Below are 26,826 nucleotides of genomic sequence, written 5' to 3'. Positions count from 1 at the left end.
TAAGGGTACAGGAGCTTCCTCCCTTTCTTCCCATGTCTCTCTGAGCATAACAAACACTTCCTTGGGTTGAAATCCGTACAAACTTTCAAAGGGCAAAAACACTAGTGATGCTTGGGGGGGGTCTTCCTAATAGCAACAAAGGCCCAGGGAATCATTTTATTCTTGTCCTGTCCATCAGTTGTCACCAGCTTTCTGAGAAGTGTTTTAAAAGCTCAACAATTCCATATGTTTGAGGGTGGTACACTAATGTATGGTGCATTTTGATTTGAAGGATTGATTTAATTCAGTCATCGATTTACTCATGAATTTGGCTTCCTAGATGGCAAGACTTTCTTTTGGGAAACCCACATGTGATAGGAAAGGAATGAGGTGTTTTAGAATGTGCTGGGTTGAGCTGTTTCGCATTGGGAACGCTTCGACACACTGAGTACCACCCACTGGGGTACTATTGGGTAGCAGCCTCACCTTCCTCATAGAAAGGGTCATCCACCATGAAAGATGTGACAATACCCCGGGATTTGTCAAACTACCCTATAATAAACCTTAGAATACACTTGTGTTTATTCCATTCTTTCACTTTGTAGATGAGTGTTTTAAAAGCTGAACTAACAGATAAAAAAGTATCTTACGTGTAAAATGCTTTTGGAACATGTTTTACCATCACAAGAACTCCTCATGCTTTTGTGCCCTCTTCGATAAGGAACTTGGTGACTTTTTGGGCACAAGTCCCCATTCAACATAGGAATTGGATTTATAAAGTTAGCTCTTTTGAACTGGTTTTGCCATTGCAAAATGCCTAATTACTTACCTTCCTTTCAGGTGATTAAGTAAATTGTATGCATTTCTACAAACCAAAGTTGAATGTATATATGTTTTATTACTGAGTGTTGTATGATAGCATTATCTGCTTGATTCATTTCTCTAGTGTGTTTTTGGGCCTATAATAAATAGAGTGTTTGTGTACTTACCTGTCTAAGCAGAATCATTGTGTATTCAATGTGTGGACTCATTGTGGACCCCTGTCCTCTCTCACCTCTAATGAGAATAAGCATTGACCACTTTCCATGCTTACATTCATTTAGGTTGGCTAACCTCTCAGAGTTCTCCTGTTCATTACAACTAGGGTGGTCTCTGGAAATCTCTCCACCATGCCCGATTTTAGAAATCCATCTTAACAGTCCACATCTACACAAACTTGTATTCCAAAGGCAAGTTATATCTAACACAATTAATAGTAAGTACCAAATACAGTATTGCAGTAAAACACATCACTCTGCCTACACGTGTTTCACTATGTGTATAATAGTAAGTCCAAATTGTTACCCACAGTAAGCCTCTTCAGGGCTATGTATACCAATTAAAATAAAAAAGCAGAAATAAATACATTTAAAAAAATGTTAGGAAAGATATCAACAAGGAAATGATGTGTGTGTTATATGTTCCCAAAATCCTATGCATTCAAGAAATTAAAAACAAACTGTGATAAATGTATAATTGCCTTATATGGTCATTACTGCCTGTTATATTAAACTGATTCTGAGTTATCAAACTGCTATCAATAAACTTGTTATGGTTCCACTACCTTATATGGATAGAAACACCCTGACAAACCTAGAAAATAAACATGTAATGGTTTTGTAATGGTTTTGTTAGAAAATTGTATAGGTAAACATGTTGTTGTCACACGTCCTGTTTGAAGGTGTATCTTGCCGTTGTTAACAGTTCACAACAAACATGTTTGTATGTTTCCCAGGAGATATGGAATCTTCATAAGGTTCCACGGCTATGTATTACAGGGCCTGCGGCAGCAGCCCTGTAGTTATGGTTAAGTTGCTCAACCCATAGGAAGAGCACTTTTTGGGTGGCCTATAACTTTGCCCCCCCGGGAGAATCCTCAGGAAACTTTGCAAAAACAGCATATGGCCCATCAGATTGATTCTGCGATGTCTGGTGGAGCTTTGTGCAGTGGGGCAAAGTTATAGGGGGTGTCCCAAAATGAGTTTTTATTCCCATTGACGCAATGGTGGAAATACGTCCATTATTTTTTAAATACGGTCATAATGTAGGTTAAAAAAAGTATTGATAGCTGGATTTGGTCCGTGGACTCACTTTCCTATTTGCTCTGCCAACAGGCATCCGATTGGCCAGAGGGCAGCATGAGGTCCGCAGACATCGGACGTGCCCACTAATTGGATGGTAAAAATCGCAAGGTGCATCATATTTTATGAAACGGCCTTGGACAATTGCGGCTGACCAAGGACATGGCGGTGAGGGAAAAGTCTGGAAAACACATTTTGGATTATTTGGTTGTGGAAAGAGGGAATGGGAAGAGTGAGGGAGTGGAAAAAAGATGATATGGGGCTATTTTTGTAGGTGGAAAAAGGTTGGGCAGGTGTAGTAGCGTTCCACAGACACTGCAGTAGTTCACGAACAGCGCCGTGAACAGGCGTCTTGGGAAACACATTAAGAGTTATTTGGTGGGTGAAAGGGGATTGGAAAGGGTAGGGAAGTGGAATAAAGATGATATGGTGTTGCTTCTACAGGGGCGGGGGGTTTGCAGAGCCCATAGTTAATTTCGGTGTACGCGGACATCATTTCAATTGCAGCGGTTTCAGGTTGAGTTTTATTAGTGACACTGTAGGTTAATTGTGTTGTGGTGGTTGTGGCCAGTGGCCAGATTCTTGGGGGCATGGTCGCAGGCTATGCTCCCAAGAAACTGGCCACTGGCCAAGGCCACCACATTAGCACAATGTGTATAGTAATTATAGGTAATGTAGTAGGAGTATGGTCAGAATCACTACAGTAGTAATATGTGTATAGTAATTATAGGTATTGTAGTGGGAGTATAAAGTGTTTGTAATATGGTGGAATTATAGAATTGAACTGTATATTGTACTTAGGATTGTAGTAATCTTGAGGGCAGTGCTTATAGAATATGTGTTTGATTATAATTGGTATGGTTACTTAGCTCCATAGCGTTATGAAGCTGGAATCTCTGGGTGATTTTCTGTGGAAAAGAAACAGTATAATTTGTTAAGCAGGCTAGTTTAAAAGCTTTCATTATTTACACATTTACATATATATTTCCTTTTTTAGTCCCTCATAAACGGTACATTCTAATTAATATGTTTGGTACAGCATTAGTGTATGAAACCCTGCTGTTGTATTGACATTAAATAATCATTGGGTCATTGGTGAAAAATAAATCATACTTGATTAAAAATCCCTGATTACAATTATGTGAGTGTAAGTGTGATAGTATGTTTGTTTGAAGGATGTTGTGATTAAGGGAATGCTTAAAGTAGTTAGATACCTATTGGCATATTCTAACTACATTAGAGTTTAGAAGATGTTTTGCCAATAAGAATTGTGATGTCGTATTTGAAGTGTTTTGCAATCGATGTTTTTTAAGTAGTTAGATACCTGTTGGTGTATTATAACTATATTGACTCTTAAAAGTTCTATTGTAGTATTATGGATGTGGTAGTGTACCTGTTGGCATATTCTAACTGTTAATTGTGGTACAGTTTAGTGACTAAATTTAGTTTGAAGGAATATTGAGTAGGCATTTGTTAGACTTGCTGGCATTCTACATTTTTGAGTAACAGAGGTGTTGTTACATTCAAACCAATCACTTTTCTTTTAACATATGCAGTATAGTTTCCTGAAGTGGTTGTGGCACCAGTGTGGTATATTATACCTAGTGTTGTGAAGGTTTCTTTTCCAAGAGATGCTTGGCCGACTGTGAAGCCTGTACGTTTACAGTTATTTTTGGTACCATCTGCCTTGTACCTTAGAAGCATTAGTAAGACATATTGGATATCTGAGTTCATGTGTATGGTGGAACGATTGTTGGAATGGCAAAAAAGGGAATAATATGCCATGATTTGCATTCTGCAGAAGTTGGTGAAATGCAATGGATTCAGAATTTGGTATGGATACATATACAATTGTTCATTAGGGATGTGCTATTGTGAACCATGGCTGCAGAAAGTGCATGTATATTTCTATTGGAAGATTTCATTTATAGGGATGTTTTTGGTTTCCAGTACTTGTAGTAAGTACATTAGGAATTCTTGTGGATGCTACTGTGCGTTTATGGTAAATGTTACCATTTCTGCACAGTAGTCCAATTCGTGTTTTATACCTGAGACAATGTAAGTGTTGTCAGGATTATTTGTGGCATTTCTTTGAAGGACGAGCATTTGCAAACACAACTGGTCTGAGAAGTTTAAGTAAATGTTGTAAATAATTGGTGGCAATTAAAACAGAAGATTGATTGTTACATTAGCATAACAATTCACTCCAGTTGTGTTGCTGAATCTAAATGGACCACAGAGTTCTGTTTGTGGATCGTTTGATGGGCCATTTGTGTCTGTTTTTTTGATGGATGTGCAGTTGACTTTGTTCTTGACAGTTTTATGGTTGTATTTTGGGATGCAGAAGGAGTTGGTTGTTGTTTCTCTAGCAGTATTATTGGGAGATCTGTTATAAATTCTTTTTAAAGGTTTCCTTTTTTGAGGTACAGGGTTTATATCTAGATGGTGGTGTATAGTGCACATAGCCTGTTGTATTCCAGGATGCAAGGAATGTCAGCGTTGACTTTGTTTGCATCAAAGTTAACTAGGAATAGACCACAGACTGTACGCAGACGTGAAGGTGTCACATAACTCATACATTCTTTAAAGACTGTGCTGCCAATGTCAAAAAATGCTTGATCTAGGGTTAGACCTTGTGATTTGTGAATAGTGACAGCATATGCAAAAGATAGAGATAATTGTTCTCTGTGTATGTACATGTCTTTGAAAAGAAGGAAATGTGCTATTGTGCCACCCATTTTTTAACTACTGCAAGTTTGTCAAAGTGGATGTTGTCAAACTGAATGTTGTCATGTTTTTAAGCCAGCAACTGTGCCGATTTCTCCATTGACTAAACCTTGTTCTATGTCAAGGTTGCGTTTTAGAATTACTCAGCAGTTTAGACACAAAGTCAATATTTTCTCCAATCCAACTGTGTCGGAAATACATTTTTATAAGCTATTTAGTCGTGCTGTTGCTTGTTGACACATAGGAATTGTGTTGCCATGCACTTCTAGTTTGTCTGTGGAGATGATATGCAGCATGGGTTGTATTTCTATTTTCAACACTATCTCGTTAAATGGACTACAGCTTGCAAGGGTTGGTATTCTGGACTGGCATTTTAGATTTTGTTGAGTTAATTGTTCCATGCCATCAGGAGCAGATGATATGATATGATGTGGCATTTATAACGCAACTTTACACAAGTGTTTCTAGGTCCGACAAGACAAGGAGGGGGACACAAAGGGAGTAGAGTAACGACCTTACTAGGCCTTGTGTCAATCACATCGCAAAAGTGCTGGGAAGAGGGAAGGGGAGAAATATCAGGGAGATGGGAAGGGGGAACTGCAGTTAACTCACAAGTGCAGCCAGCGGGTGGCTCATAAGTGCAGAGAACAGGGACTGTAGGGTTGCAGATACAGACCCTGAAGTGCTGGGGAGCCCAGAGGCAGTGCAAGGGCAACTGGATATGCAGGAGCCTGGGCCTGAGCTCAGAGGATGACCAGGTGACCTGTGCGTGGGCAGGCAGGTGCATCAGCAGGGGAGAGGAAAAGAGAAAGCTGAAGCAAAAAGGAATGTCTTGAGTTGCTTCCGGAACTAGAGGTGGTTCTGCTCAAGTTTGAGAGAGGCAGGGAGGCTGTTCCAGAGGAGGCCCATGCAGAGAGATAGATCTGCCCCCAACTCTCTGCTTGGAGGAGCCTCCGACCCTCAGAGAGCTGGAGGTGGATGAGAGGAGAGCTTGTGAAGGAAGATGTTTTGGAAGAGAAAGTTGGAGGTAAAGCAGTCCCAGGCCCCAGAAAGCCTTGTGGACAATACAGAGGGTTTGAACTTGATCCTTTCAGCTACAGAAACCAGTGAAGAGATTTCAGAGCTGTAGAGATATGATCCCTGGGCTTGAGGCCAAGGACACGTCTCTCAGTCCTGTTTTGGATAAGTTGTAATGGTCGAAGAGTTGAGGCAGGAAGATTTAGAAAGAGGATGTTTCAATAGTCCACCCCAGAGAGGACTAGAGCTCTGGAGACAGTGAGCTTCTGGGGGAAAGTGACAAAAGGAAGAGAGAGAGTGCTTAAGGAGGAAGGGAAAGTTCCAGTGGCATAGGAGTGATTGCAGACATCGGCCAAGACTGGAGCAAGGGTGTCAATGTGGTCCTTGATGATTCTGGATGAGCATGGGAGTGCCTGCTTTGACAAGACTTTCATAGATCAGACTTGTCTAGATACATGGTATGGGGTGAACAGAGGAAGAGAGGACAAAGGAGGAGGAGAGACAACCTCAGACAGGCCAGGAGTGGTAGAGGAGGAGGAAGAGGAAGAGAGGGTGGACAGGATGTCCTGAATTTTAGTAGTGAAATGAGAGGCCAAGGCTGTGCAGATGGCCTGGGAGGGAACAGGTGAGGTAGAGACTGCAGCAGGATTGGCCAGCTCCTTGCACATTTTAAAAAGTTCAGCTGAGTTATTAAATGCCACAGAGATGCAGGCTTGGTTGTAGGCTCTCTTTTTAGAGAGGACAGAGAGTCTGTACTGTCTTTGGAGAAGGCAGCAGGTGTGTTTTTCAGTGGTTGTGCCTGATGCCCTCTGTTAGGGAGAATTCTCCAGAATGGTGAATTTCCCTTACCTACTGAGTCCCTCAACAGCTTTGCTGGATTTCTAGGATTGATTTTTTTCACCTGGAAAGAGTGTGAGCCTTTTTTCCCACTCTTACATGTGTTTTGTTGTGTGTGTTTAACATTTTTGTGTTCATAAACGGTGGAGCCTCACCTACTCCAAGGCATCATCTTTTTACTGTGTGTCACACAGCACCTTCAGTGCAGTGGCACAGGGTTGTCTTTTAGACTTGCCAACTCAGACTCCATTTTCTGGGACTAACTACTGTCTCCCAGAAAATGTAAATTTGCCATTGACTTTATTAGTCTTTTTAAATCCACAGACCCAGTACAAACCATCTTACATGGAGTACTGGAAAGGGTTAATACTTATCCCTTTTTGTCTGATCCTCTTGGAGCATTGTTTTGCTCCTTTTTCATCAAGACTTGGCTGGTGGCAGTGGTAACTACCCTATTTTTCCTACTGCGGTTATCTTAAATAACCTTGGTATTGTTTTAGGCTATCTTGGTAGAATTGAACTTAAACCCGCTAGACGATATACATTTTTATACTGTTCCGGCTGGGTTTATTCGCCATTTCTTTTTGAAAATGTCTTTCTCGTGTTTATCTCTGCACGCCAAACCAGGTTTGGTTCCTTTGCTCACCGTCTCTTCGTGTAGAAGCCCTGCTTAAGTGCCTGAAAGTCTTTGTAGGCAGGATGTGAGGGAGGGTTTTTGGACCCTTGCCGTGGGTTCCCTTGGTAACCCAAGTCGCACTCCTGTTTGATTGGCTAGGTCACGCTCCGGCCAGGACAGCCACCCTGCTGTGTGATTTACAGCCAGGCTGTGTGAATGGGGGAAAACTGCATGAAAAGCAGGTCTCTGGGTCTGGAAAGGCAGAGTTGCCACTGCAACGAAAGAACCAATGAGGAGCTGACGGAAGAGGACTCCTACCACGACTGAACCGCCCAATGAAGCCCTGCTGCAGGTCTGAAACTTCAAACTCCAATGACAGAGAATATCCTCCAGGAATCTTCTTCCCTTGAGCTGGTGGGACCAACCAGTTCCCCCAAACTACAAGCCAGGACTCCCTCCTTTGGTCAAATTCGCTGTGCAGAGCTACAGTGGGCCGCATAGCCAGGTTGGTCGGACCCTGCTTTGGTTTTAAGGAGCGCACCTTATATTTGTTGCTTTGTCCTGCTGCTGGTTTCTTCCCTGGGCAATGCAGGACTCTCCAGTCTTCCTATTTCATGTCAGTCTGACAGTCGCTTCAGGAACCATGAGCCTGAAGGAACTGCCATGAATGTCAGCCTCAGCTACATCTTTTTCTCCATTTAAAGGTCCTGTTCAAATCCGGTTGTTCGTTTCGTTCAGCTTTGGTGAACGTGTGTGAAATCTTTCTCCAATCCGAGGGCTTGTCCTTCTCTACTCTTGGAACTAACTTTTCTGCCGTCCAACTTCTTCCGGAACTCTTAGCAAAGACTTAACCGCAAACTACCCTGAACTGTGTGATCTTGAGCAAAAGACTTTTGTCCTATTGACTTTGGCCCTAAGTCTTTTTGATTTGATTCCATCACTGAAGTTCCTCTTTCTAGATTGCCCTGCTTACTGACCTGTTGGTGCCGCTCAATTTCTGCCTAACTTTGTCTTTCCCTCCCTTTTTAATTACTAGAGTGCCATTTTGCTCCGACTACATTTTGTGAGCTTAACTTCTCTAGAAAGTATTGGGAGTGGTGTGGTGTATTAAGAGTGTGATTTGTGAACTGCTTTACTTTAGTGAAATGTTATACAACTGATGTGTAAATAAATGTATATTCTTTTACTCAGAAACCTTGAGTCAGTGTTTGTTTGAATCATAGTAATTGCTGTCCTTTGTGTAACTATTGATACTGCTCCCTTCCTCTTGAGATAAGTCTGGCTGCTCAGCCATCGCTACCACTTTTACTGAGTAGTACAGGCTTGTACCAAAGGTGAATTGGTACTGTCACTTCTAGGCTTAATTCTGTGTGGTGTTCCCAAAGGGTACTGCATATAATTCTGCCTAACACCCTCCAGTTCCTCGCTGCAACTCTACACTTGCATTTAAGGGCAGCAAGGTCGAAATAATACCCAGAGTTGCCCTTGGATTTGGGCTTCAAGCAGATCCTCATGACAGGGGCAAGGAGAGCCAGAGTGTTAGAGATAGACAGAAGAAGGTTAGAGAGGGCTCTGTCAGGATGTGATTCAGCCAAAGGTCTTAGAAAGTTAAAAGAGAAGCAAATCGAGCTGCATATAAACACTCACGTTCAACCGATAGCACAACATTACTGGGGAATACCCCTCAAGATTCAGAAGCATGTGGAGGACGAGATACATTCTCTATTAGACCAGGACATTGTCGAACCGGCATCAGGACCCACCCCCTGGGTGTCTCCCATTGTGCCAGTACCAAAAAGGAAAATAATACAAGCATTCACATCTGCATGGACATGAGGGCACCCAATGTTGCGATAGAAAGAGAGTGGCACTTGGCACCCCGGATGACCGATACGATGCACTTGTTGCACGGGGCGAAAGTCATCAAACACATTCCGCATTGCTTGAACTATAGCAATGATATTATGATTTTTGGAGCGACACAAGAAGCACACGATGACACACTCAGGAGGGTGTGTATGGCACTTGAAGATGCAAACCTAACCTTAAACGCTGTCAAGTGTGAGCTAAGAAAATCGACGCTCAAGTTCTTTGGGCACATCTTCTCGCACAGAGGTCTGCAACCACATCCGGACATAGTGCAAGCGCTAGTAGAAGCTCCCACACCAACCTTGGTATCTGCCATCAGATCATTCCTATGCATGGCAAGTTATTGCACCAGGTACATTCAGGACTTTGCCTCAGTCAGCACGCCCCTCCGTTTACTCACTGGCAAAAGACAAGAATTCTCCTGGTCGACTGACTGTGAAGAGGCATTTCTAGAAATTGAAAAACAAATCGCCTCCACATCGTGCATGGCCTACTACGACCAAGAGTTAGAAACCAAACTGACAGTTGATGCTAGCCCTGTTGGTCTTGGGGTGATCCGAGTGCAAATAAAACCAGGCACGTTACCAGCATCGGCAATACTCGTAGTGGCCTATGCAAGTCGCACCCTATCTCCAGCCGAGTGCGCACAGTTGCAGCCAAAGAAAGAGAGCCTCACTGTTGTATGGGCGTGAGAGTTTTATTGTTTGTTCCTATACGGTCGACTATTCACCATTATTACGGACCATCAAGCCCTCACAACCATATATGGCAAGCCAACTGCCAAGATGCCCCCTCATATCACAAGATGGGGACTTCATTTACAAGAATATTCGTTCACCATCATACATTGGCTTGGTAAAGACAGCAATCCTGCTGATTTCCTATGAAGATATCCTTTACCCGCCAAAGATGAGAGACAGTCCATCAAGGCCAACCAATACTTAAATTACCTTGTGAGCAATGCGCTGCCAAAATCAATCGCGTTGCTGCAAATACTGGAAGGCACGAAGCAAGAGCAACTAATCACAACAGTAAGACAATGCGTAATCCAACAAGTTGCATCAGAAAAATAAGCACAAAAAGTCCCTGTCAGCAGCATAGGAGAAACAATTCCAGACATTTCACCTCATAAGGCACATTCTGCCTGTCTCCCCAGAAGGACCACTATTAAAGGAACACAGGATTGTTATCCCTGTAAGCTTACAAGACCAGGTACTTGACTTGGCACACACGGGACACTGTGGCATTGTATCCATGAATATACAACTCAGAACCAAAGTGGTGTTCCCGCAGATGGATGCCAAAGTTGAACAGACACTAGGGAAATGCACAGCATGCAAGGCAGTCTCCCTGCGCACATTCCATGACCCATTCAAAATGACAGCGATGCCCCAGGAACTGTGGGACGCGGTCGCCGCCGACATGTTTGGTCCGCTCGCCAACAGCAAAGTAGTACTGGTAATAATGGACGAGATGTCCAGATTTCCGGAAAATCACCGGATCCATTACACGAGTGCTCAGTCGGTCATTCCAGCGCTAGACAAAATTTTTGCCGACTATGGAAACCCCACAAACGTGAAGTCAAATAATGGCCCCTGGTTTACCATGCATGACTTCACCATGTTTTCAGAACACCTTGGTTTCTAGCACCGCAAATTCACACCCCTCTGGCCCCAAGCCAGCACAACAGTAGAGAAATTTGAGGTCAGTCTGAAATGTACTCTCCAAATCTGCTAGATTATCAAGGGATTGTTCATGCAGGCCATCTGCACACTACTCTGGGACTATAGGAACACGCTGCACAGTTCCACGGGGATATGTCCATCAGCACTTATGTTTGGCTGCATGGTGAGAACCACCTTTCCGCACAATGCCAACAATGCACCATCTGGCAACAGTGCAGACAAGGCCAGAGCAAAGGATCATAAAAGCAAACACAAAATGAAGGAGTATGCTGACCCCCGAAGGAAGGCAAAGAACAGCAACTTTCAGATAGTGGATCAAATACTACTATGTCAAGCAGAAGACTCCAAGGAAGTGCATTCAAACCAGAACCCATGACAGTGACCCACGGCCACGGTACCATGGTAACAGGTGCCAGTCCCACCGGCACTGTCACCAGAAACTCCTCATTCTTCTGATGATTTGAAGGTGAGGTGACTCATGAGAGAGATAAATCAACAAACTGTGTGGACTCGTCTGATGCAGACTCTGAGTTCATCGATGGTGACATGGACACAGATGACAGTGTGAGAGTGATCGCAACAGCAGAGGCACTCCTCCCCTGCAAATCCCCTCTAGATGGGTGGTTCGCAGGCCATCCAAATGGATTGAAGAAATGGGTTAATCGCCCCAAGTTGTCCATTGAGAAAGGGGGAGATGTAATGTCCTCTCTCTATGCCCATTTTACTGTAGGACACAGAGGACAGGCCTCTACCTTTCCCCTTCCCATTCCTGTTGTGGGTTGCAGCCCACCCGGTAAGTTAGAGGCAGGGTTACCGCCTCGCGCGCCAGTCTTGAGTTTGCCAATAAAGAAGTTAGACCTATGCTCCTGGCTCCTGTGTTTTATTGCTGCGTCATTTGTTTTTCCAGCTCATTTTATTATATCTACGAGTGCAGATCTGACATCCACCTCACCCCTTTTTGCAAGGGTAGGCACTGGCTGAGTCTCATCCTGTTCCTCCACATGCACCACCTCTAGCTGAGGCACTGACACCTATGTTGTGCTCATGGCTTCACATGGGAATTCCCACTTTCTCAGCTGCACCCAATTCATCCATCACGGTTTATAGTGATAGCATCGAATGCAAAAGCTTCTGAAAAAAAATACATCGAAAACATTTTTTTACATTTTTTTTAAATGGGGGATCCCCAAACCCCTGTTTATTTACCCCTTAAAACCCATTTTAATTAAAAAAAAACTTGAACTACAAAAAAAATGATTTTTTTCCGAGGCTTTTGCATCCGATGCTTTTGCATTTGATGCATTGTATTCGATGGAATCACTGGATACCTCCATCACCTTTATTCAATGACATTTTCTTTCTGGGCATACATGTTGGCATAGCAGCTAAAATGTACACGTCTTCCTCCAGTCTCCCTGCAACAACTTATGTCTTTTCATTCATGAGGCGCACTGCAACCACCTCACTATGCACTTGCAATATCATTTTTAGTGGATTTGCATCCCCCTCTTCTGCCCTTGGCTTACCTCACTCTACCTCTGTCAATATCCAATTCACTTTATCTGCATCTCCATCCTGACACACCTCCTCTGTCGGCTGCTGTTCCTATAAGCCCTGTGTTGGCAACCCTGACCCCACACAACCAATACTGCCCTACCTGACTACTCCATGTCCTGCACCACATTGTCCCCCTCAGACAAGAAGTACACCTCCTCGTCCACTCTGATAAGCTTTGGTCTCCTCAAAAGGAAATAGTGTAAACAGCACAAGAACAAAACTACTACAAAAAGGATGGATGCATATGTGGGACACACAGCTAGGAAATGATGAGGAAAGGGAAACTTGTTTTGATTGGTTTCATATTTGAAATGTGTAGAGTAACAGAGGACATGGGAATTGTTGGATTTTGTATTTCGAGAAGAAACTAATTCTAAAAATGTACAGAGGGGGGGGGCTGTTGAGCAGCCCGAAGATGGCTGCTTAGTTTTGCTGCTCCGTTTGATACCAACGGAATACTGCTAAAAAAGGCAGCTAACTGGATTTGCCAACCTTCAGATGCGAGATATAGGTGCATGAGACGGTGAGGCTCCGCCGGCTCAAGTTTGAGGCTGAACTGGTGCACCAGGATAAAGATTCGGCAGTGCACGCAGTGCGTGGCTGCAAGCAGCCTGCGCCTGCCACTGACGGGCTGTGGACCGCGCTGGAGGCTGGCCCGATCGTCCTCCCTCACATCTTAAAGCTGCTACAATGGCGGTCCGCTCCTTCATCCCAACATCCTGAGCTGTACTAATCCCCGCTGGCCCCATATCCTATGTAGGGTGACTGGATGAGTGACGCCCCGGGGGACCTGGAGCCCAGTGAATCCTGCCGAACGTCCTGACGTGGCCGGAGTGCCTTCTTGCCTCCAGCTTCCCCTGTCTCCCCACGGCCCACCGCCCTTGATGAAATACGTGTGATGGCGCGCAACATCTCTGGCTGCCTGCTGCGGGTGGAGCGGACCACGACTACTCCCAATGACACATTGAGGGATGGCCCTGGGCTGTGATGGACAGCACACTCCACCTGGCCTCCCCGGGAAGCGAGCTGCTGCTCGGTTGCCCATGCCTTCTAACTGCACCCGCACCGAGCATCTGCTTACTTGATATATCCACATGCTGCCGACGGGGGTTGCGCCCATCGACCCCCGGCAACATCACTGACTGTGCGAGACATGCCCTGTGCACATCCTCAGGCTCTCCTGATGGTCGCTCCAACCCTAGCTGCCACACACTACTCCCAGAGCGAGCCGCCAAGTAAGTTGCTGCCCAGATTTGGGACTGGTTGGCCCTGGGTCTTGCTCACGGTGTGGACGCCGAAACAAGTGGGACCTCTCTGTGCACCCTTGAGCCCCGATATCGGGCAGTTTCACTTGCTGCTTCCCTGCACCAGCGAGGCCATTGACCACGCCAATACTGAGCAGGCCCTGTCCCACCACTACAGTGGAGAGCAGTGCCTTTGTGAAGAACTAGCACATGGTGCAAATTCACCATCAGCACACATATTAAATGTGGGGATTGTATGCGCTATATCCTTGCTACGAACCAGACCGTTGACACTGCTCTGACCGAGCTGGTCCCAACACCTACTGTTTACTTGGAGCCAGCTCAGGCTTACAGCCCTACCGCCATGGTATATCTGGACCTCCCCATTGTACCAGAAACATTGCACGCGCTCCACTCTGGGGATGTTCTATGTCAGATTTTGAGTAATGATTGTTGTTGCCCCTTGCACAAGTCAGAACTGAGCTATATCTATTGTCTCTAAGGCCTAGATCCTTGATGGGAATATTGATTGCTGCATGGTCCACATGATGAAATGGAGCGCTCCGAATTACATGATCTGAGCCAGACGGAATGCCCTCTCACTGTCGAGGCCCGCGTGACCCACCTCTCTGCCGGAAGACCATTTTCTACTAATTGGTGAGTCTAGAGCAACGAACTATGCAAGTACTGTGCGTGGGGGGTAGATGTGAAGGTCCCCCGCTCCGAGGTCAGAGCCTCTCATGGCGGCCCCCTAGCCCCTGCCTGGTGAGGGTCTACCTTGCTGCGGCTCACCCACACACCCTCCTGGCCCAACAATACCAAGGAGCTGGCCGTGACCCTTGCAGCAAATGCGAGCCCTCGGCGCTGTGCAGGTGCCACTAACATTGTGTCGACTCGATACCCGTGAGCCAGCATACTACAAGCCCACTGGATCAGTGCAAATCAACAGAATCCAAGAACCTTCTGACTTCCCCAGATAACATTCTTCAGCTAGCCGAACGATGGCTAATAGATCTCGTGGGTCCAACCGAGTCGGATCCATGGATAAATACGCAAAGGTAGCAAGTCAGGAGGATACGGACATACCATCAGATGCCCCACTTCCTAACTTAACGGCTATGATGGAATCCATGCCCAAAAACTTTGCATCCTTTCACGAAAAACTTGACGACATAAATGCAAATGTGGGGTCACTCAAAACCAAACTCGATCAACATGGAACCAGGATTGCCGAGGCCGAGACCAGGATTGGTGCTAACAAAGATGGAATACATGCATTGTAAGACACTGTCGCTTCACTTACCCGAGACGTGAAATTCGTCAAAACTAAATGTGATGACTTAGAATCCAGATCGCGTAGAAACAAAATACCCATTGTGGGTATCCCTGAATCTACACTTAAAGGGAGCATGGAACTTGCAACGGAAAATCTTCTCAAGGACCTGCTTGATAACCCCGAACTGTCTCCTTTCTTCGCTGTTGAGCTTGCGCACCGCACACTGACCTCAGGCCCTAAACCCGGGGATTTCCCAAGACCTATAATTGTAAATATCTTGAGTTACAGGGACAGGGGTCACATACTACGTTTGGCTTGAGAAAAGGGGGAACTCAAGCTGGACTCCCAGGTCATCAGAATCTTCCCGTATTTCTCCACGGGAGTGCAGCAAGGACATTGGGCCTCATTACAACCCAGGCGGTAAGTTCCCTACTTTACCACCATGGTGTGAACTCTGTTTACACCATGGTGGATGGCGGATTTACCGCCCCATTCCAAGGTGAGTGGGGCGGTAAATCCCCATTCCCCATTTACCCTTCCCCATTCCCATTTTTGCCCCATAGGGCATAATGGGAGTGGGGAAGGCGCTAATTACGGCACTGTGAATTACGGTGCCGTAATTAGCACCAAGGCGGGTTAGCGCCTTGCATTTTAACACCTGCTAAAAGCAGGCGTTAAAATAGTAATCAGGCGTTAAGGGTTAACGGCGCCGACGGCGCCGTTAAACCCTTAACGCCTGGGTTGTAATGAGGCCCATTGTCAATTTAATGGCGTGAAGAAAATGCTAAGAGAGAGAAAGGTTGATTATGCAATGCTATTCCCTGCATGCCTAAAGTTCACCCACCGTAACAAGCTTTACTTCTTTACAGTCCCGGACGAGACAGTGAAATTCATAGAGGCACATATCCCGTTAAATGACCTGGTGGATGACTTGATGGAGAAACACTGAGGGAGATACCACCTGCTACCTAGTGTTGGCCCCACCCCGAGTTCTTCTTGCCCTTCTGTACATCGCTTGCTTGTGCCTATAATGCGCATCATGTATTTTCCGACTCATACACTCTTCTATCATATGGAGATGGCCACCTGCATTATTGGATCTGACAGCAGTTTACACCACTCTATACATACAATTGCCGGCAGGTGGTTGTAACTCAGCCAATCCATTTGGCATGTAATAAGACGGCGACATGTTTCACTGTACTGCGCAATAACCTCATTGTCTATATTTTGGATGATTTGTTTCAGTGCTTCTGTGGTTTCTTGTGTAACTGAGAACTAAATACGCCTTAACTAGAAATAAAGCAAGGTTTATACCGAACCATTAGCAAATGTTGGTCCGACGGCAGCAGCGCACCCCACTGCGGCTGCAATGTTAACTATTATGACTTTGTTGTGTTTGTGCCCCACGCGTGCCTGCAGCCTTTGTGTGCCGAGTTGGGGATGGCACACCGAGGACCGTTTTATTGGGAGGAGAAGGTACACTGCTGGTTGGGGTTGGGCAGTGGGGGTGGGGGGTGGTAATGTTGGGGAATGTTTCATTACAAATGACGTGAGTAGCGTGACACGGTGCGTCGTGTGCAGGCGGCATGAGGTTATGAAACATACAATACAGAATGTGGAAAGACGCAATTGCTGGGATGTTCCATGAAACTGAGAGATGGCTATTAAGTTGATGTCATGGAATGTCTGTGGGTTAAGTAACTTTACTAAGGCCTGCAGAATTATTGCTTACGCCCAAAGTCACAGGGTTAAGATATTACTATTAGAAGAGACCCACGCCCAAGGCCATCTTGCATCAAGCCTAGCGCCGACCTGGGGACCCAATAGATTCTACACAATATATTTCACACAATCAAGAGGTGTCCTAACGCTAATTCATAAATCGTTAAAATTTGTGTTGAAGATGAGCTATATAGACCCTGAGGGGAGATACGTTATCCCGCATTCTGTGGTGTCAAATGAGGTATGTTTGCTGGTAAACACTTATGGTCCCAATGTTGACACCCCCAACTTTTTCAATGCTGTGGTTTCCTTACTTATGAGTTGTAATGGGGTCCCTACCATATGGGGAGGGAATATGAACCTGATATTAGACAATGATCTTGACATGACTGGGACGTTCCCCCGGGCCATGTCCCGAGCTGCTCGCAGGATGCACACACATTTGCTATCACTGGGCGTACGAGACGCTTGGAGAACACTTCACCCGCTAGCGTGGGAATATACCTATTATTCTTCAGTGCATGATAGCTCGTCTAGGAGCGACCTGTTTCTATTATCAGACGGAATGATCTGCAAGGTTGTAGGTACCCAAATACTTACCCGAACACTCATCTGATCACATATGAGGCACTGCTAAACATTGTATTTAAAGCTGAGATCCTCTCCGATATAAACACCTTCTTTGAATGCAATACACAACAGGACACGTCTGCCAGAGTCCGGTGGGAGGGTTTGAAAGTGCACATTAGGGGTACGTCCATCTCAAGGGAAGCAGGAATACTGAAGGACATAAGGTGTGACCTGCACCTGTCAGAGACTAGGCTTAAAGATCTTGAGTGGGATTGCGCTACATCTTCTGCCCCCGCCAAACTTGCACAGATAAGAGAGGAACTTGAAACGTTTGACTCACATGCTATGCGAGAAATACAATATTTTACTCGCCCACTAGCAGTGAGGAAATACGGGGAGGGTGAAAGGCCGGAGAGGACATTATCCAGATTGGTTTGCGCGGAAGGAGGCAGGTCCCAGATAGATTGTATTAAAGACACACATGGCACTCCGCATTGTTCAGACCAGCAAACACTTTTCTAGAATTATACACCGACTTATACACACCCCAACACGAACACAGTACGCAAGACATATGCAAGCTCATCGAACAAATCCCCAGACATGCTTTTCCCAACCCACCAGGGAGCAGCTTGACACACCGGTCGCGCTGGATGAGATAGTTAAGGTCATCACTGATCTCCCAAAAGGTAAGGCCGCAGGACCTGATGGCCTCATGCCTGAATTTTACCAGGATCATGTGGCGCTCCTTGCGCCGAAGCTGCTTGAAGTTTGAATCAAATCACTCCGAGCTTCCATTCTTCCTCAATCCCTACACAAGGCTATCATAACGGTCCTCTCCAAGCCCGGGAAGCCCAGAGACGAATGTGGGTCCTACAGACCACTAGCACTTATGAATATCAACACAAAGATATTTGCTAAAGTAATCACAAACAGATTTCTCCTGATTATGCCGTATCTCGTCCATGAAATTCAAAGGGGCCTCGTTCCTGGACACTCCACAGCCCTTAATATCAGACGGCTCTTCAATGTTATGTCCAGGATCGACCAGAAGTCAGATGCATTGGCGTTCACACTGGATGCCCAAAAAGCCTTTTACATGGTCTCCTGGAAGTACATTTGGGTAGTCCTGGAGAAAATGGGGGTGGGACCGAACTTGATATCCCGCATTAACCTATTGTAGACATGCCCCACAGCCTGTTCAACTCTCTAACCTCTTCCCCTTTTGCACTGCGTAGGGGCAGCCACCAGGGCTGCCCATTATCCCCTATCCTGTTCGCTCTTGTCATCGAGCCAATGGCTGATAACGTTAGAGCATGACACATTCGCAAGGGTATACGACTAAAGATATACCATAGATAATATCATTATATGCTGATGACGTCCTGCTCTATGTCAGGAACCCTTCTATGCATCTAGACCCTATCATTCGAGACATAATAAAGATAGGCATGTTCTCTGGCTTCATCATTAACCATTCAAAATCCGAGATATTCCTGCTCACCTGGGCGGCCTGACAGCTGACCTGTGAATACCCTCTCCGCTGGTCGCCTGACTGTATTAAATACCTGTGAGTCCAGGTTTCACTATCTAAATCGACCCTGATGGCCGACAACTGCACTGCGATGGCACAGGACACTGAGTAAAAGTTAGCGAGATGGCGCTCTCTCCCGCTTTCACTGGTGGGTAAGCTCTCATTGAAAAAGATGATATTGGTTCCCAAACTTCTCTACATGTTCGCTAACATTCTGTTCTGGCCGAGGACACAATACTTCAATAGCCTACATAACATGTGCGCCCAATTCCTTTGGCATTCCGGTGCGGTCTGAAAAAAGTGGCAGCACATGTCTACCCTATGAGAAAGGGGGCTTTACTGGCCCCGATCTGACCTGATACTGGATTGCAGCACAAGCCCAACATGCCACACACTGGTACAAGCACCCAAATGCTCCCCCAAACGTCAAGCTTGAAAAACTGGCGGCGGACGGGGCAAATATTATGTCACTCCTTCTACACCGAGAATACAGGGCCGATACCCCCAGCTGACCCTGTCTCGATCACAATAATGGCATGGAATTGTCTGCTCCTCTCGCGGACCGCTCACCGGCCCTATTACAAATGGCTCCCTATCTGGGATTTTCCCGGGCTCACACCCACTCATGATAAATCCCTGTTCCAAACATGGCTAGCAGGCATTGACAGATTTATTTCCCGATGGGAAATGTATAACTCCTCAGACATGGCGCCCGGACCACTCAGAATCAGCATTGGAAATGCTGCAGTATTATACGCTAAGGGCTGCAGCTTGTCCCATGTGGCCGTCATACCCAAACGAGCCCCATGATTCACTCGAAATTCAATACATAGCCAATTCTGCCAACAGTCAAGGTCTACTCTCCTCTATATACAAGATACTATTAACAAAGTCTCCGGACCTACCCACCAGGGCACGTAATGAGTTAGCGAGCAAACTTGGCTTTGAGACTACGGATGGTATGTGCAGGAAAATGTCCTTACACACGCACAAGGCCTCCCTCAACTTTAGGCTCAGCTGCATGCAGTACAAACTCCTGAACATATTGTATTACACACCACACAAAATAGCCAAATTCACGCATATCCAGACACATACTTGCCGTAGTGTTAGGCAGTACCCTTTGGGAACACCACACACAATTAAGACTACAAGTGTAAGTACAATGTCACCTTTGGTACAAGCCTGCACTACACAGTAAAGTGGTAGCGATGGCTGTGCAGCCAGACTTATCTCAAGAGTACATAGGACAGCAATTACTATGGTTCAAACAAACACTGACTCAAGGTTTCTGAGTACAAGAATATACATTTATTTTCACATCAGTTGTAAAACAGTTCACTAAGGAAAGCAGCAGAAAAATCACACTCTTAATATAGTACACAACACCCAATGAATTCTGGACAAGTTAAGCTCAAAAGGAAGTGTGAGCAAAATGGCCCTCCAGCAATTAAAAAGGGAGGGAAAGACAAGGTAATACAAAATTAAGCAGCACCAACAAGTGAATGATCAGGGAATCTAGTAAAGGCTTTCTACAATGAGAATTCAAATCAATAGGCCTGGGCTAATGTTAATGGGTCACAGTCTTTGCTCAGGATCACACAGTTCAGAGTAGTTTGCAGCTAAGTCTTTGCCAAGAGTTTGAAACGAAGTTGGTCGGAAGAAAAGTTATTTAAAAGAGTAGAGAAGGACAAGCCCTTGGATTGGAGAAAGATTTCAAACACTTTCACCGCGTTCTGACGGAACAAACGACCAGATTTAAACAGTACCTTAAATGAAGAAGAAGGCTGTAGCTGAGGCAGACGTTCCTGACAGATCCTGCAGGTTCACGGTTCCCGAAGCGACTGTCAGACTGACACGAAGGAGGAAGACTGGAGGGTCCTGCACTGCCCAGGGAGGAAACCAGCAGCAGAGCACAGCAGCAAATAAAAGGTGTGTTCCTTGAAACCCAAGAAGGGTCCGAATCTCCTGGCTATCCGGTTCACTGCAGCTGTGCACAACAAATTCGACTAGGAGAGGGAGGTCTGGCTTGGAGTTTGGGCAAACTGGTTGGTCCCACCAGCTCAGGGGAAGATGATTCCTTGCAAATCTTCCCTGTCATCGAAGTTTGGAGATTAGGACCCGCAGCAGGGCTTCAACGGGAGGTTCAGTCGTGGTAGAGGTCCTCTTTCCTTAGCTTCTCTTCGGTTCTCGCAATCCAGTGGCGACTCTGCCCCAGAGACCTGCTTTTTATTCAGTTTTTTCCCATTCACACAGCCTGGCTGTCAATCACACAGCAGGGTGGCTGTCCTGGCCAGACAGTCACCTAGCCAATCAAACAGGAGTGCGACTTGGGTTACCAAGGGAACCCATGGCAGGGGTCCTAAAACCCCTCCCTTACATCCTGCCTACCGAGACATTCAGGCGCCTAAGTAGGGCTTCTGTGCAGAAGCCCGTGAAAGGACGGTGAACAAAGGAATCAAACCTGGTTTGGCATGCAGAGTAAAAGACAAGAAAGACTTTTACAAAAAGAAATGGCGAATAAACCCATCCACAACCAAATTAAAGTGAATATGGTCCAGCAGGTTTAAGTTTGAGGATACCAAGATAGACTAAAACAGTACCAAGGCTATTTAAATAAACCACAGTAGGAAAAATATGTTAGATATCACTGCCACCAGCCAAGTCTTAATGAAAAGGGAACGACACAATGTTCCATGAGAGACAGACAGAAAGGGATAACTATTAACCCTTTCCAGTACTCTATGTAAAATAGGTTGTACTGGGTCTGTGAGTTTAAAAAGACTAATAAAGTCAATGGCAACTTTACATGTTCTGAGAGACAGTAGTCAGTCCCAGAATATGGAGTCTAAAGTTGGAAGCCTGAAAAAGACAACCCTGTTGTAGCTGCACTAAAGGTGCTGTGTAACACACATTAAAAAGATGATGCCTATGGAGTAGGTGAAGCTCCACAGTCTATGAACACAAAAATGTTAAACACACACAGCAAAACACATTTAAGAGTGGGAAAAAAGGCTTGCACTCTTACCAGGTGAAAAAAATAAATCCTAGAAATCCAGCAAAGCTGCTGAGGGACTCAGTAGGTAAGGGAAATTAGCCATATTGGAGAATTCTCCCTAACACCTAGATGTCACTCCGAGAATGCAGATAATATACACATGTTCTGGACTTGCAGTGCACTCAGTGCATTTTGGTGTGATATACTTGAGGCCTTCTCAGAGATTATGGGGACCATAGTGGGCCCGGACCCGGTAGCTGTACTGTTTGGAAAGTGGAGTGGGGATGAATAAAAAAAATATCTAAGTTCTTAAATACTAGCATCATGGTGGCCAAGAAATGCATCCTACATCGCTGGAAACTCCCCTGCCCTCCTACATTTTATATGTAGCTGAATGCTCTCACATGGACGCAGACTTCTGAAGAAGAATATATAAATTCCCTACCTAGCCATTCTCGCCCGAAAAATGTATGAACTGATTTATGTAGCTACCTTAACAGTCGTGCAGATGAAGCACCTGAATCCCCTGTATCGATGAACACTATGAGTCAGCCCGAACCCCGGACTTAGAAAATCACTCTGTGCCCATTGGCCTTCAAAGCGAGAACTATCCACTGTTGTGTATAATTTATGACTATATTTGAACATGCCTTTCCCTGTACCATGTACATATCACTTCCTCTCGTCAATAAATAAAAGTTTAAATAAAAATAAACATAAATGACAGCGACAAAAGGATGCCTACAAACAGAAAAAAATTAAGCAAAGGGCTACAAAGCAGAGTTCAAGGAAAAACACTCCTCCTTTAAAAGCTCTATTTCCCAAAACTCCAACAAACATTCTCAGTGCTTCATGCTCACCCTGCTCCATTACCCTCCAACAGCCTTGCAAAGCTTTCAAAAGAATCAAGAAGTGCACATTTTGAGATTTGAAGATCCTGAACTCTATTCTAAACATTCAAAGCACCCGACAGGACCCTCACAATAAAGCAAGGCTTCAATTCTGGATTAAGATTCAAGAACAGGTTTGAATGCTCTGATTACCTGTCAGTGTTCCAGGAGACTTCTCAAATTCTCCTAACTAGATGTGAACAGTCCTTTGTTATGAGTATTAGACACCTGCCATTTCTTAAATATCCATACAATCAAGTGCTCCTCTTTATTGGGTTCTGTGGTTACTATTCACCACCCTGCAAAAATGATAGAGGTTGTGGTTTACAATATGATTTTGAATAAGAAATGATCAAGTACATGAAAATCAATCAAGGGAGAATAGTTTATCTGTAAATCTGAATGCTGATGGAATAATTTTTGAGGAGACAAAGCTGAATTCATTATCATTACTAGCCCGTATGAAGCATCCTAGCACTTTCACTTCACTGTTTTATTATGTTTAAATGAGATTAAAATTCTATGCAAGATTTCAAACTGCTTCAACCATCTCTCACAAAATAAACATTTCTCACTTAGCAATTGCAGTGCAACCATGTGCAAACCAATTTAGCAGCAACTATTCTAAATCATTCTGAACTCTTCCTGGTTATTTAGGGAAGTTCTATTTCAGAGAATGAACACCAAGGTGCTATGAACTTCCTCACAGAGAACATGTATTACAACATTAGCATATTGTGGAGTGGTTGATCTACATTGAGCTGTATGGTTTGTGGTTCCCAGTTGGAAGTTGACGAGGATGTTGGTAAGGCGCTCTATTTAAGACTGAACTAGAAAATGCCCTGCAATGTTGGTTTTAAATAATAACAAGTTTAGATGGACTTGGATAATTGAATGTGCACAGAATCCCTAATTTGCCTTATCCTTTGCAGAGGTCAGCATTAGGAATGTGTAGTTGAAGGAAAGCAGGTTTGCCACTAGAGCTCTATGTATCTGTTATTTGCAAAATGCCCTTCCTATGGTCATTTTCAGTGCTAGTTTGACCTCCTTGTTCCTCAAGCTGTAGATAATGGGATTTAACATTGGAATTACAACAGTGTAAAACACTGAAGCCACTCTGTCTTGGGGCAAGGATGTGTTGGAGCTAGGCCGTAGGTAGATGAATATGAGTGTCCCAAAGAACAAAAGGACACAGGAGAAGTGTGAGGAGCAGGTTGAGAAGGCTCTCTTTCTCCCATGGGTAGAATTGATCATCAGGATGGTTGAAATAATGTAGGTATATGAGATGAGAATCATAACAAGGGATGCTAGCAAGAGGCTACCAGATACGAAAAACAGAATTGCCTCATTAAGTGAGGTATCAGAACATGAGAGCCTTAAAAGTGGAAGAATGTCACAGTAGAAATGTGTGATTATATTTGGGCCACAGAAAGACAACCTGAAGATAAACATGATGTGTGTCATAGCATTTAAGAATGCAATTAAGTATGTTCCAAATACAAGGGAAATGCAAGATTGTTTAGTCATAATGACTGTATAAAGCAGTGGTTTGCAGATAGCAATGTACCGGTCATAAGCCATGGCCACAAGGAGAAAAATATCCACACTTCCCATGCAAAAAAATAAAAAGAGCTGTATTTCACACTCTGCAAGCGAAATTGACTTTCTTTCAAAGAGGAAGGTGGCAAGAAGTGTTTTCATGATATTGGAAGAATAGCACAGGTCAACAAAGGACAAATTACTTAGGAGGAAGTACATTGGCGTTTGAAGACGAGGAGAGATCTTGATCAGTGTCATGATTCCAAGGTTGTCCACCAGAGTGACAATAAACATCAAAAGAAAGAGCAAAAAGAGTGGGATCTTCAGTCTTGCATCATCCGTAAGGCCAAAGAGGAAGAATTCTGTCACAGAGGTCTGGTTGTCTTCTTTCATTTCTGCAGAGTGCATATGCGCTTGGAGGGCACAAAAAATACATGACAACATGAATTTAATTCATTATATCAGAATTGTATGGGCAATTAGAATTGTTCATTGAGAAAACAAACATAGAATCATATTTCAGAAAGAAATCTCTTTTCACATTGAGTTTGGTCCTTTTGCTGCCTGTAGGTGACATAACCCTCATTGCCTATGGATTTAGGCCATAGTGATTTTCAGATAATGTGATAGATTAACACCTGATTTGGTGTTTATGAACATGGTGGCATAGTTCAGTCAGGTCTAAACTACGTGTCTTCAGCTTCAAAGTCACAATGTAAAAATGTGCGAGAAAGGTTTGATTCAGAAATACATTTGGCAATGTTAATTGATGTTAATACCACCAGCAATGACATTGATATGTGTCATTTGACATTGATTGATACTTAAAAGCAAGACACAAGGGTGTGCTTAACAGACTTGTAAGGATTGTAGAAAACTACATTTTTCAGGATGGTTCTTTGCAAAGGTGTGATCAGCACTGGATGTATCTCTTGGGGCAGTAAAATAGTGTCCAAAGAAAAGTTCTCTACATTCTTGTCAATACTGGTCTTGTCTCTTTTCTCAGCGTAATGCAATGTCAAAACTAGTATATGGAATGTACAGTTTAATTGAAACCAAAAAAAACAATAAAAAAATAAAAATGCCTGTCATGACTCCTCTTTTGGTGACTTTGGGTTTCTCTCCCATTGGTCTCAACAAAGTCTCAGTCTCTAGTGTTTGTAATGTCTACGGTGATTGTTTTCTTCAACTATAGGATGGTGGTTGAAAGGCCTCCTCTTCCTGTGTCTCAGGACGGTGTCAGAGCCTGTTGGTTGCTCAGCGGGGGACTTTGATGTGATCTGACCAATGTCAGGGGGCAAAGGAAGACTGGAAGAGAAATTACACTTCTTCTGGGCTTTTATAATTTCCCTCCTTAGGCCCTGGGTCTCTGGCTCTCCAGTGCCCATCTTTCACTTGTCACTACCACTCCACAACATGATTGTATCTCCACTCACCTCCTTTTCTACTCCTATCACGTCCTCCTTCTCCCCCTATGTCTCCTAACTGCTCTCCAAACTACTGCCATAACTAGATTCAAACCTCATTGACTCATGCCAATCACCAGTCACCACTGCCTCCAGACACCCTTCTCTTTGTGTGTCTCCCTATCACCTTCTCTTCCCCTCTGTGGGGTTCCCAATAAGCCACATCGATCAGAGATGCCTCATTAAATGCAGTGTCCCTTTTCTAAATCTCTTTTTACTTCCTGCTCAACCTCACCTTACTATGGGGGAACTATACATCAAGTTGTTCATCCTTTCAGGGCCTTGCTCGTTTCTAGTCTGTCCTTGCTGAGCCTTCCATTTTTGTTCCCACATAGAGGTGAAACAGGTGCAACTCAAGAGGTATACCTCATTCACCACCTGTAGTAATGTGGGCCAAGGGCAGGCTGTGCTATTCAGGAAGGATGTAAACTAGGAAATATGCATTAAAAAAAACTGTTATGTGACACCAAAATAACAGAATGTTCAAATCACGATTCTAGAAAAATAGGAGTCTTTCATTAAGCTAAAACTAAAAACACATGTAACCCTCCCTGTAAGAGAAGACACAGAATATGCCATCTTAATGATGGAAAAGGACACGCTGTGTCTGAAGACAGGGGTTGACAGGAAATATTCTCTGCAGCTATGACCAGTTCAAAGTATATCTCTTCAAAATGTTTGGAGTGGGGAATAAAATGTCTCTAGGGCTCTTAATAGTCAGTCAAGGGCACAGAACTACTATCAGCCGCTTTTTCATCATCTTGAGTTGCTCAACAGTGTTAGGTTTCTTGGCTCTATGAAGTGGTTCAAACAGCAGCTAGGCACGTAGAGTTGGGATTCCCAGTTGGTCAAGTTGTTATCAAGATGTGTTGAGTCGCTAATCCCAAGGGGATCCCAAAGGGGTTGAGTCGGCCTTGAGATGGGTCAAGTCAATGCTCCCAGTTCGATGAGTCGGCATTGAAATGAGTGAAATCAGTGCTCCAAGTGGGTCAATTTAGCATTGGCGTGGGTCAGCTATGTATTCCTAGTGGGTAGAATTGGCATAGTGATGGGTCCAGACAGTGCACCAATCATTTTGAGTCAATGTCGAGGAAGGTGGAATCATTGCTCACTGTGAGTAGCTCCTGGAGCCCGTACAGGCTGAAAATTACTCAAAAGAATTGAAAATAACTTACAA

At 44.5% G+C, this 26,826-nt stretch overlaps 1 protein-coding gene across 1 annotated transcript; it reads right to left on the bottom strand.

Moving 5' to 3' along the window:
* Positions 1-23,633: 23,633 nt before the first annotated feature.
* Positions 23,634-24,576, bottom strand: LOC138513004 (olfactory receptor 5G26-like). Its single transcript, XM_069627720.1, has one exon. The coding sequence runs from the start codon at positions 24,574-24,576 to the stop codon at positions 23,641-23,643; it is 936 nt and encodes a 311-aa protein (XP_069483821.1). The 3' UTR covers positions 23,634-23,640.
* Positions 24,577-26,826: the final 2,250 nt, after the last annotated feature.

Source organism: Ambystoma mexicanum, chromosome 12 (assembly GCF_040938575.1).
Source record: "Ambystoma mexicanum isolate Mex_15411 chromosome 12, UKY_AmexF1_1, whole genome shotgun sequence".
Lineage (NCBI taxonomy): Eukaryota > Metazoa > Chordata > Amphibia > Caudata > Ambystomatidae > Ambystoma > Ambystoma mexicanum.
The sequence above is the reverse complement of the archived record's forward strand: the minus strand, read 5'-3'. Positions and strand labels throughout refer to the sequence as shown.